The 13,797-nt window shown below is 40.8% G+C and overlaps 1 protein-coding gene across 1 annotated transcript in view; it reads left to right on the forward strand.

Annotated features, from left to right (window-relative positions):
* The window catches only part of LOC147711486 (trypsin-3-like), a 341,427-nt gene that overhangs the window by 223,384 nt on the left and 104,246 nt on the right, over positions 1 to 13,797 (forward strand). The window contains exon 4 of the mRNA XM_086919495.1: positions 12,196 to 12,462. Coding sequence (XP_086775621.1) covers positions 12,196 to 12,462 — 267 coding nt within the window. The remainder of the gene's footprint in view (positions 1 to 12,195; positions 12,463 to 13,797) is intronic.

Consider the following 13,797-nt stretch of genomic DNA (forward strand, 5'->3'; position numbering starts at 1 on the left):
CACGGTCGAAGCTCCAGTCTTTCACTGGCCAAACACTCCAGACTCGATATCTCCGGACTGCCCTAACTGATTTTCTTTGTTGTCACTGCTGAAGGTGCCCTATGCTAGGGGGTTTGTGATTTGAAGGTTAAAAGGGGTGAAGCGGATCATTTAAAACAGATGTAGGGAGGATTACACAATTGTGATGTTCTGAGCTTTACCCACGAGTGGCCAGCTTGGTTGCAGGCAAGCCATGGCCCCCTCGGGGCACAATTATTTACCTATCTGCACCAGGACTTGCCTCAGGGAAGGTGCTGGACAGTGTTGGGGAGCAACATTATTATTCTAAATCCTCTAAGTATTTGCCTCAGGGAAGGTGCTGGTCAGTTTTGGTGGGCACATTTTATATTCTAACTCTGCCTCAGGGAAGGTGCTGGTTAGTGGGGGTGAGCAAAATTACTATTCTATCTCAACCGGGGGTTTGGCTCAGGGAAGGTGCCAGACTATGTCGGGGAGCAAAATTTCTATTCTAACTCCGCAAGATTTTTGCCTCAGAGAATGTGCTGGTCAGTGCTGGGGGAAGAATTACTATTCTATCTCCACCGGAGGTTTGTCTAAGGGAAGGTGCTTGACAGTGTTGGAGGGCATAGTTATAATTCTATATCCGCTAGGTTTTGCCTCAGGGAAGGTGCTGGTCAGTGTTGGGGGCAAAATTACTAATCTAACTCCACAAGGGGCTGGCTAAGGGAAGCTGTTGGTCAGTGCTGGGGGGTAAAACTAATATTCTAACTCCACCAGGGAAGATGCTGGTCAGTGGTGAAGGGCAAAATTACTATTATATCTCCACCGGTGGTTTGCCTCAGGGAAGGTGCTGGAAAGTGTTGGGTGGCAAAATTTATATTCTAACTCTGCCAGGTGTTTGCGTCAGGGAAGGTGCTTGACAGTGTTGGTGGGCAAAATGACTATTCTATCTCCACCAGTGTATTGGCTCAGGGGAGGTGCTGGTCAGCAGTGGGGGGTAAAATTACTAATCTAACTCAGGTTGCTGGTCAGTCCTGGGGGGTTAAAATTACTAATAAAGCCACTGGATGATTACCTCAATAAAGGTTCAGGTCTGCTGTTGCTTTAAGAAATGTAAGCATTTAACTGTTAAAGATAAATAAATGATACTTTTTTCCACTAGTGTCTGAAAATAACCTTAAAAAATACAAACAGACCCAACCATCAGCTGGACTAAAAATAGTATTCAGCTGCACATGCTGCCGAAGTGAAAGACAATCTGAAGTAAAATTTTAAGAAAACCAATTGCTAAATCCAACATTAACCAAAGGTTTTTTCTTCAGTATCCCAAATGCAAAAGGAACAACAATCTGTTTTTAAAAATCCAGGAATATACAATTGTGAAAATAGTTTGTAAAGTATCAATCACTTACAAAACTTCACTCAATCTCAACATTTCTTATCGGACCTACTGTCATGTTTCTTGGGGGTACGGAGCAGCAAGCGGTGTGATAACAAACTGTATCGCAATAGCGGGCGAAAACGGAACTACAAATCCCAGCAGCGCCCCCGAATGAACTACAAATCCTGACATGCTGTGTGCAGCGCATGCGCATGCCAGGAAGTGCATAAAAGAATGGCAGCCGCCAGGAACAGTGTCGGATATTGTCGAACCAGAGCCGAAGTACGGAGATTCGCCGTGAGGTAAGGAACACCGTTCCTTTATTCATCTTCCTGCCTGAGCGTGCCGAGGTACAAGTGATCTCGCGAGTCGAGCGGCTGCTCCAACGCGACCCGACCGGAGCGTGAGGACTCTGGGGACTTTGTTGTGGTTCTAGCTGGGGGCCATTGATTGTTCCTTGCCGAACTGCTCGGAAAGCTAGCGCAAGTCGAGCGGCTGCTCCTGTGCGTCCCATCATCATTACAGATACACTCAAAAGCTTCATACAGACATAATAGGAAAGTCTAGAGGAACCCTCACACAGTGTTTCTTTCAGCCTAAGGATCACAGACATTCTCCGTCAAGACGTCCATCATAGTTGGGGGAGCCGAGGTCACTCGTTCCAGCCTAGGAGTCAAGGTATCCTGCACTAGACAGGCATTGCTGTCCACAGCATAACACTGTACCCCGCGGTTGCGAGTGCCGGGACCGGCATTCTTGCGGGGGACAGTAGACCAGGTACTTACCGGTCACTATTGTTACTGGACATACAAGCTCGAGTGGCATTGTCGGCCATTTTTTAGCACAGTGCCCTCCATTGGGGAGTGCCAGGAACGGCATTCATGCGGAGGAGGGTGTGAATATATAGGTTTATGTCGGGTGACTAGAACCCAGTCTTTATTAGTTCGTGACATTGGAGAGCTTGTTCTAGAGCATTATTGTAATCCCAATAAAGCCTTATCTCTACTTCTGGTCTGGTGGGGCTTTACTGCGGGGTTGTAGGTCTGTGGTCATGGTTCTACTGCCAGTACTCAATCCCTAGGTCATACAGGGATTACACCTACCCAACAACACCCAAAAGTAACACAACCAAGTACACCATATCAACTGAAAATAAAACAATGCCAACTAGGGAACAGGCAATCAGAAAAAGGAACCTAATCAAGGTAAACCTAAACATGTTCACTAATTAAAATAGCTCACTTTCTTTACACAGGACTCAACAACAATGCAGAGAACCAAATTATAGGTGTCATATTCATAGTCAAAAAGTATAAAAAACAACATGTTCTTAGCAAAGTCATCAGGATGTTACAGAAATATTAACCTTGTTTTTCAGATCTTAAACAATAAAATCTTGCTATTTTAACAAACATATCAACTTTTTCACTCTTGTTTGTCAGACAAAAATTCAGTATGGCAAGTGGGAGAGAGGCTTCTTATATCAAGTCCAACAGAGCGAGCAGATTGTTAAATTATGGTGTCTACATTTATTGTGAAGAGAGATTAACTGAACCCAGTAGTCATTGACGGTGTGTGCAATATTACTCATCCCATTGCACAGGCAATAAAAATTGACCCCCCTTCTAAATTACTTTGAGGACACATGGATTGGCCATCTAAGCAGGTCGGGTTGAAGGAGGAATCCAAGTTTTCAAGTAGAGGTGTTGAACTGTTACATGACCTACTTACAGGGAGGAGCAGAGAATAATAGTGCCATTGAAGGATGGTATAACTCCTTCAACAAATCAATCAGAAAATCTCACCCAAACCTTTATCATTTTGGGAAATTTTGAAGAAGGACCAAAGTTTTCAAGAAATGAGAATAGCGCAATCATTGACCAGTAGTCTGAACCAGCGAATTTCTAAAAGAACAAAAGAAATGTCTGAGCGACTAGTGGGTAAAATTCAACAATTTTCATTGATGGTGGTGTCAGACTACCTGGACAATATTGCATACATACTACATTTCTAACCTACACTAACACCTATTCAACCTTACTTGCTTGTTTTACAATTAAATTTTAATAATTAAATTGCCATTTTTCAAAACAAATTAAAATGTATAAAATAGTCAGTTTTCCTACCTTCAGTTGTCTTCTTTCTTCGGCTCTTGTACTTTTGAACAATCCCACAGTTAATCAAGAGTCTTGAGAATTTCTTAAATCCATAGTAACAAATCCTTACTCCAGGATGGAATCCAAAATCCGAGCCAAACTACCAAAAGGGACACAGAATGGCAAATCTAAATTGTACAGCAAATATTGTGCTACAAAATATTGTGTTCACTTTAAAAAATGCACCCCTAAAAATTCCTGAAAAACCAACTATTTCTGCCAAAAAAACACAACAAGAAATCCATTTTTGCAATCCACTGTCCAAAGTTTTCAAATCCATCCATAATCTGACAAACAATTTTCAAAATCTAAAAATCACAACTTTTACATCCAGGAGAAATTCTGCATAAAGTAAAAAACCATAAAGAAAAACTTTCAACTGTCCAAAACATCGATTCAGCCATCTGGTGTCTGTTTTCTCCAACCTTCCACGAGAACAAAAATCTGCGACTACTAGATACTATGGCGGTCCCAAGGCCACTGTAACCATGTTTTCCGCCCACCATATTACAATGATGGGCAAATGGTTGGTGGTCAGAAAGACTGACTGCCACACTTGCAAGGGGTCCTTGAGCCCACCGGTGTGTCGGAGGGAGCCACAATCCCTACAATGGTGGCAGTGCCTGCCAGGCACCGCTGCAGGGATTATGATGTCCCTCCCCGCCAGTCGTTGCATGTTTGTTTATCTTCCATGAAAACGCTGGCGGAAAGGGACATTGACAGGCACCGCAATAACTGTTTTGGGACCGTCAACAGCCTGTCAGGCAGTACCATCTCCAATAGGATGCCAGTTGGACGAAAGTCAGACCGCTATCATAATCATGCACTATGTTTTGAAAACGCGACGCTTCAAAAATATTTAAAAAATATGGCTTTCTTTACACTTTGGTTTAAAAGAAATCTAAGGGACTCATTACGATGGCAGACAGACTTAAGTCTGCCCTCCATAATCCTCGAATAGGGACCGGCCGCCCAGGAGGTGGCCTACCCACACTCCGAAATACAATGCAGCGCCACCATGGCGGTCGCATTCCCTGTATTCTGTATTACGACAGGGATACGGTCATGAGCCCCTGCCGCAATACAAAAAATAGGGTGTTTACATATCCCTGCACAACGTGGCAGGCACCATGCTGTGCCTGCCACATAATACAGGGATATGTAGGGGGGCACGGGGCCCATGTTCCAGCCCCATGTGATAAGGGGGAACTGATACAGGCCCCCAAATCCATTTTCGCAAGCCATTCCACAGCAGGTTGACCACTGCAAAGAGACCGCCAGAAAGGGATATTGGAATCCACATGGCAGTGTCTGACAGGCAAAAATGTATCAAACAGTATGTTACTATACAGTTTTGATACTATGTTTATTTTTGGTAAATATAAATTAAAATAAACTTGTCAATAATACATGTTATGTTTTCTATTTTATTATTCCTTTAATAAAATTATGTATAATATTTTAAAATACATTTTTAATTTGGTCTGTCTCTTATTTTAGTTTAACTGTACATATATCCATATTTCTATATTATCAATTATTTAAATATGTTATATTTTATTTATAGAAATATTATAAATATGTTTTTAATTGTACATACAACTTTTCCAAATCCCTATGTACTCTAATATCTTACCTCAGATGTTAGGTGGTAAACCCTCATATCTATTTATTTTAATTACATTTATAATTTTAAATGTTTTATATTTTTAAAAGTTCATTTATTTCCATGAATTAAAAATAATAACTGGGAATTAATACACTCCCCCACCCTAAATCTTATTTCCCCTACTTCCCGTACCAACAAATGTTATATATGTTATTTAATGAACACATATTAAAAATAATACCTGGGTATTAATACACTCCCCCACTCAAAACCCCTGTTTCCCTTGCATCCTGTCCCCGAGGATGGGTGTCTGACCCTCATAAATATTACTTATAGTTAATTTTTTTTAAAGTAACAATTTACATCCAAATCACTATTATTAGTACACACATGTTAAAAATACTTATTGGGAATTAATAAAGTTGCACAATCCAAGACTCCTAATTCCCTTCAATCCAATTCCAGAGGATGGGTGTATCACCCTCTTAAGTATGAATTGTATTTATTTTTTAAATAACCAGTAAATAATATTAAAAACAATAATAATTAATACACCAGTATTACAATTAATGCCTGGGTATTAAAATGCTACCCACCCAAAAAATCCTCTTTCCCTTAAAACCCAACTTAGAGGATGAGTGTCACACCCTCATAAGTTAGAATTTTATATATTTTTTAAATTACTAATATTTAAAATTATAATCAATATAGATTAATGATCAAGTATTACAATTATTACCTGGGTACTTATACACTCCCCCACATAAAACCCCTGTTTCCCTTGCATTCCGCCCCAGAGGATGGGTGCCAGACCCTCATAAATATTCATTATACTTTAAATAAAATAGCCAAAATTAAATATAAAACAAAACAATGTTATTTAATAACCCAGCAATCATTTTAATAGACATTCTATAAATTAATACTAGGGTATTAATATACCGCCTTTCCAAAACCCCTAGTTCCCATGCATCTTATTAATCATATTTTTTAATATCAATATTTTTTACATTACCCTCAGAAATATTGGAATCAATATTGATTAATACCCAAGTAATAGGCAATTACCGTAAACACTTACCTTAATTCTCATTGTAATAGCTTGCGATGAAATGGCACATGCATTGTAATGGCACATGCGTTGTAAAGCGTGCGTTGTAAAGGCATTACAATGTAAAGCCTGCGTTGTAATAGATGTTTCCCATGGGCTCTTCCAAAAATCCATGGGCCATTCGAACAAAAGCATTTTTTGCGGCTGGAAATGGCCTTGTTTGCAGAATTGGCCCATTACCTACTGCAAAAATGTATTTTTCATATGTACAAAACACAGATTGCGATTCTATAACATGTTACCGAATCACAATTTCTGTTCAGCAATTTGGTATTTAGAAGGGGCGTGATTAGGGTGTCCCTTCCTAATACCGAATCTCAGTGGTACATATGAATGTTTTGCAACAGAATTACTGATGCAAAACATTCATTTTTTACCAACACCTCAAGGGTGGTGGTAACCATTTACAAATGGGAAGGGGTCCCCAGGGGACTACTTTTGCTTCGTAAATGTTGAAAGAAACATTTATTAAGAGCAGGCAGTGGTCCAAGGGACGACGGCCTACTCTAAAATAAAGAAAACTTTAATGTCTCATTTTATTTTTTGAAACACATCCCATTTTCTGTTAAGGAAAACGGGCTGCATTTAAAGAAAAAAGTTTGCATTATCAAAAAGAAATCATAGACATGGTGGTCTGCTGTCTTCATCAGGCCACCATCCTTGTGATGTCTGCAATTCCTAATGGGTAGCAACTTGTGACCTACCTCATTAATACTCATGAGGTAGGTTGATTCCCACCCCATTATGAATCGTTAAATGAATCTCATTGGGTTTCATACATTAGGAATTGTGATGATTTCTTAATTGACATTTGTAAAGAATTGCAATTAGGAAATCACATTCCCTAAAATTTGTTGTCTTTGCACCACATCTGGAACTTACAAAAAGTACAACTTTAAGTAGTCAGATGGTCCCTTGTAAAAAGTGTCTGGATTCCGCTCAGATAATGAGCATGCTATACAGATCCTCGTAACATAACATAACATAAATTGGGAAAAACAACCACACAACCCAACAGTAAAAACTCCTTGCTGGCTTCCCATGCAATTTAGGGACATGCTCAAGCTGTTTCACACAATGCATAGGGTCTAAAGGGGTAAATGCTGCATCTTCGTTCATTAACTAGTTCCCATTAAATTTTTAATAGCGGCCTGAAATTCAGCCACACCTTCTCAGTTGAGTAATCAAGCTTCAAAGCTTCAAACCTACCTTTTCTGACGAAACACAGAAGTTAAGACCTCACTCTTCAAGCAAGGACTAGATGAACTGTCTTTCCACTCCTGCGACGAGGGCCACAGCCCACTCCATCAGATTTAAAAATTGATGCCCAATTATATTTCTGTTAATACCCTGCTGTAGTAATGAGGTGACTTGCCAGCACTTAATAACAATCCAGAACAAATTAATTAAGCTGGCATATTTGCAGGAGGTTGACTGTGATCAGTTGGTGTCATCTTGCCATTGGAAGCAAAAGTGGATGAGATTCCTAATAGAATTAATAGTTCATAAGCCGGTCTACAATACTTCTCTTAGACTGAGCATGCTCAACAAAAATCACGACAACTGATGCTTATAAACAACCTGCAGTATTGCAGAAAGGATGTGTGACCATTGGCTTAAAACAGGCTGTTTGACAGCAATAGGAAATAAAGTCAAGCCACAAGTTAGTAAAAGTTGGCAGATCGACGCTCCATGAAAATATGAAGAGAATACATTGGACATTTAATGGAAAAATTGAGCATTGTCATATTTACAAAGATTTGCTGGCCAGAGATGTCATTGTCCACGCTTGTGAAAAAAATTGACATTTAGGGCCTTATTCACAAACTGCGCTTTTACACTACATTTTGTAGTACTCCAACAATACTACAAAACTTACTACAAAGTGTACAAACTGCATTTGTTTAGTAACTTACACCTTTTTAGTCACTTATATTTTGTTGTAAGTCAGTACTGTCATTATTTTCAATGGGATGGTGTTGCAGTACCAGTGGTTGGCATCATGAGAGTGCTGGACTTACCACAAAAGTGTAAATGACTATAAAATGTAAATTACTGCAGAAGTGCAGTTTGGGAATATTGAAAAGTAGTAAACCTTATTGTTAGACCAGGCATCTTTGGTGTGTTTTCCCCTAACGTTTGCCTCCAGACCCTCTGTTTTTGCTGACTTCGTTTTTGCTGGCCCTAGGACTCTGCCCACTTTACCACTGCTAACAAGTGCAACAGTGTTTGTGCTCTTTCTCTAGAATGTGGTAATACTGGCTTATGCCCAATTGAAATATTTAATTTACTTATAATTCCCTAGTAAAATGCGCAACATGTGCCCAAGCCCCGTAAATTAAACGCTACTAGTTGGCCTGTACTGCTGGTTGTGCCACTCTCTTAAGTAGCCCTTAAAACTGTCTCAGGCCTGCTATTGCAGAGCCTTGTGAGTGTGATTAAACTGCCATGTCAACCTCACAAGTTAACCTGTTGCCAGGCCCAAACCTTCCTTTTTAATTCATATAAGTCACCCCTAGTGTAGGGCCAGGACCGCCTAGAGGGCAGGTTGCAATGTATTTAAATAGCCAGACATGCACATTTTAGATTTACATGTTCTGTTGCTGGTAGTGAAAAAAACCCTCCTAAATTTGTTTTTCACTACTGCAAGGCATATATCTCCCATAGGATAACATTTGGATTACCTTATTAAAACTTATAAGTGTAATTCCCAAATTGTAAGGTAAAAATGGCTAAAGTTTGGTGACTTTGGAATCCTAATTTAAAAAATCTTACCTTATAGTGATGTTGAATTTTAAATTGCAATTCTGAAAATGCCACTTTCAGGAAGTAAGCACTTTCTTGCCTTAGCCAGGATGGGAGTACACGGCTGGACACAGCCTCACTTACACCTGAACAGACTGTATCCTGTCCACGCACAAAGGGCTGCATACCCCTATGTAGAGAGCCTGGAGCGAGGGCAGGAAGGAGGGCATCTGTGCACTTCAATGGCATCTCTTTGAAGTCTCCCACTTCAAGGGTACCACTGGGTATAAGTACTGGACCTCAGAAACCACCACATCAGTACACTTGTGGACCTGTGGATACTCCGCCAAGACGAAGGACTACTCTGTTGTGGAAAGGCTTCTACTCTGCTGGACTACTACTCTGCTGGACTCCTACTTTGCTTTGCTGTCTAATGCCCCCCTGCCTGGTTTGAGAAGGACTGGACCTGCATCTCCAAGGGCTAGCTGACTGGCCTCCTGATCTGAATTGTCAGGGACATGACAGGCTTCCAACAACCTTGAATTTACAACTGTACTCTGCCATCTGTGAGTCTACCCTGCTAAGCTGTGCCACCCTAGTCCTGGACCCTTGGAAGTGGGCCTAAGATGCTTTCCAGTAGATCCAATGCATCTTCTCTGCTGAGGGGCACATCCTCAAGCCGAACTGATGCATCTTCTTTGCTGAGTGTGCATCCTTGAAGAGTGGAGGAGTGCAAAATGGAATTAGGTTATTTCAATGCTATCCTATAGGCGGGTAACCCTTTCCGTAGTAAAAAAAACGAATTTAAAAAAGACTAAAAGGACATGTCCAACTTTTTTTATACATTGCACTTTGCCCTCCGGGCTGTCCAGGGCCTACCCTAGGGATGACTTATCAGTGGTGGTTCCTCCGCTAAGCATTGCCCCATTGCTTTTTGCAGTGGAAAAAAAGGAAAAACAAAATGATAATAACTCTAAGTTATTATCATTTTATTTGTTCCTTCTGCGGCGTCTCAGTGAGGTGGGCAGATCTGCTCTGATCTCAGAGCAGGAGGAGGAGTGGTGGGCACTATGTAAGTGTGCATGAATGTTTTCCCGGGCTTCTCGGGCTGGCCAAACATTCATGCGCACTTGCATGTTCTCTTTGCAGGTTGCATTACAGCCTGCGTGGAGAACATGCCGAGGCCCCCATTCCCTGTCTGAGCGCCGGACCACAGCGCTCAGGCCATTCACAACGCTGCATTGCAGAATTGTGATTGGCTATGGGGAGCCTCAGAGCTGTGCGCTTCCTGCTTCCTGTTTCCACATAAAAAGCCAGGAAGAGAGATGAGAGGACGGAGGAAAGGCGACCGATACGTGATTTTTTTTAACCCTCTACCCACCTCTCTGCACCACTGCTGCTTCCCGGGAGCAGCAGCCACTGTGCCTTATATGCATGAAAAAGGATGGTTTGGGCCTGGCAAAGGGCTTACTTTGCCAGTCAAAATGGCAAATTAAAAGTGCCTAGATAGGCTCTGCAATGGCAGGCCTGAGATATTTAGAGGGCTGCTTGAGAGGGTGTCACAATCTGTGCTGCAGGCCCTCTAGTAGCATTTAATTTACAGACATGGGCACTGGTAGTGCCAATTTATTAGGGATTTACAAGTAAATTAAAGAATAAAGATGCCAATTGGGTATAAGCCAATGTCACCATGTTTAAGGTAAGGAACACAAGCTCTTTAGCACTGTTAAGCAGTGGTAAAGTGTACGGAGTGCGAAGACCATCAAAAAGGACATCAGCAAAAACAGGTGTAAATGGAAAAATATGGAGAAAATGTAACCAAGGATGCCAGGACTAACATCACTTTACGGTGTAATCGCTGGTGATGCTATGTGTTACATCTGAGCCTCAGGTGGTGCTATGACCTTTTAGTCTCCTTTGTCATTTACCATTTTTTGTCTAATAATTTCCAGATGAACCCAAAGACATATTCCTTTGTAAAGTATAACTCTGGCTGAACGTTCATTTTGTGATGTGTGTGACTGTTGAGTCTTTGTTATGCACCTTGCTGGCTTCAGCTAGCTACCTATGGAGGGCTAATAGAACTATTAGACTGCAATAATACCCAAAGCCAACAAACACCATTGTAAAGAACAGTGCCCTTCAAGGATCGTCACCTCTAGTTCACCCAAGGCCCACAGAAAAGGCCTCCAAAGAGTTGTGTGCACATTAGATAGTCTTGTGAGAGGGGTGGATCATGATGTCGTGAATCAGCTGTCAATGAGAATGTCAGTTATGGAGCTGGTTTCATATTGTCAGTGAGGTGGTTGTGTAGGAGTATCTCTAATATGGGATTGGGTTTCTGCCTACAGGAGGCCTATTAAAAAGCAGATTTCCTAATGTGGGTTAGGGTTTCCAGTGCCAGGTAGGGATAGTCTGCAAAGAGTTTCATAATAGTGGAGCAGGGATCTTGGTATCATGTGCATTCTGTGTAAAGAGTATTCCATAGTTTGTAAGGTTGGTCTGTGTACATGGAATGTCTTGGCGTAAGGTAGGTTTCCTGATGATGGCGGTTATTGTCTATGTGCTGGGAATTCTCTGTTTAGGGGATTTCTGCTGTGGAAAACGAATCCTGATTTTGGGGATATTGTGGTGAGGTTCAATTTCTGAGACAGAAGCAATTATGGGCAATGCTCTGGTGTGGCTGCAAGCCTTGGTGTTAATAATCAAAAACTGCATGACAGACGTCTTTGAAAAAGAAAGGTCTGTGATTTTCTGGTTTTGGTGAGGTATCCTGGTATAAAGATGGATAATTGTTCAAAATATCCCCTCTACAATGTTTATTTTGAGCAGTCGAGGTATTATTTGTGGCCATAGCTTTTTTGGTAATTCTAGTTACAGATCTTTGCTAAATAGATTTTCTACACATATATTGTTATGTAGGTTGTTTTTTTCAATGATGTGTTTGTGTTCTGATTAACCTTCTCTCTTTTTATATTTCTTGCCTCTCTTTTTGTATATCTGTCTGTTTTACCCTGCCTTTCTTTACTCTTTTTAAGACTCCTTACTTGCCTCTTTGATCTTTGATTTAGCCATATCCTCCACTATTTCTTTTTCTCTACAACCACTTAGATTTCCTCTCACCCTTTTCTTTCCCACCCTACACCCAAGATGAACTCGCCCTGTGTGAGTAAGCAATCTCTTTGTATTTCAGCTGAGCCGGCCTGTGGTCTATAACACATATATTTCGATCATAGCCATTCCCCTGCAAGGAGCAACTGTGAACGAGGGCCACTTCTGCCAGGTGTTCGGCTGGGGTTTCACCAGTATAGTCGGCGGAAAGACGTCGGACACCCTACGTAGTGTAAGGCTTCCCATCGTATCAATGTGGAGTTGTAACGGCACAGCGTCCTATTCTGGACGCATCACCAGCAATATGATCTGTGCAGGCTTCAGCACCGGTGGCAAGGATGCATGTCAGGTATGTTGAGGGATCTCTATTAGGCATTTGGTTTGACAGCCATCATGTTCCTAGAGTGCTCATGGGGACTGACATTCACACAATGGGACACTGGAGGTTTCACTAAGCAAGAGAATGGCTATAAGATACAAAATCTAGTGGTCCAGAATTGAACCTACACTCTGCTTTCCAATTAATATGTGGGTTTATCCTGAGACACTGGCACACTTGTAGCACCCAAATGTCCATAGACTCAGACTCAGACATAAACACAAAGGGAAGGCTAGTTCATAGAGTCTTCTCTTTTTAGCATAGCCATCTACCATTTTGAGCCTTTTTTCACTTGGTAAGACCCCTTTACTCAAGGCAGCTTTGGCAGTTTGGCATGTACTTAGAGAACCAGAGCCCAGGATTGTTCTACTATAGTGTATATTTTACCAGTGCAACAACATGTTGAATCATACAACCATAAATTGCCAAGATGCAAATATTTGCACCTTGCAGATTTGCATCACAGCCAACCAAAACAGTATGTTGACCAGAGTTGTGTATTGTTGTTGGACTCGAAATAACCCAGCCAAGGGAAAAGGGCATACCCCTGCTAGGTTCCTTAGCCCAAGAGAATAGCAGGTAATTTACATCTACCCTAACAATTATATGGGTAAACACTTAGGGTCATCTTGTCATACATGCAGCTAATCAAAGTATGTATATTTGAACAAGACATTTTACCTCTCGGAGACATACAGGTCAAATGCAAGGAACATTAGGCACAAGAACTTTAGATACACACACACACACACACACACACACACACACACACACACACATATATATATATATATATATATATATATATATATATATATATATATATATATATATATTTAAAAAAAAACGTTAAAAGAATGTAATAGTTAGGTGAATATGTGAGTGTCTGCATAAATGTTTTGAACTGAACAAAACACAGAAATTCACCAGTTATGGTTAGCAGAGCTAACTTTAACCTGCGCCCCTGCTGTGTACTGCTTATGACCGCACATATTACATCAGTCATGATATGCGCTCTGATTTTACTTCCATCTGTTCTACATCATTGTAGAATCAGAATGAGATATTTTGAACTGTGTCTCACAAGTAATGTAGATAGTAGTTCTATGTGTAGTCTGGACAGCAGTTATTCTTCACAGATTTTACAAACGTTTTTCAAAAGGTATTGACTTGCAATCTGGTACTGTAAGGTACATAATTCGCTATGACTCAATGTCTGTTCTGCCTGTTTTAAAGAAGTCATTTATTCCAGTTCCCTCATTTTCTAACACATTTAGCATTACCATTAAAAACTCCTGTGCATCC

Source organism: Lissotriton vulgaris, chromosome 5 (assembly GCF_964263255.1).
Source record: "Lissotriton vulgaris chromosome 5, aLisVul1.2, whole genome shotgun sequence".
Lineage (NCBI taxonomy): Eukaryota > Metazoa > Chordata > Amphibia > Caudata > Salamandridae > Lissotriton > Lissotriton vulgaris.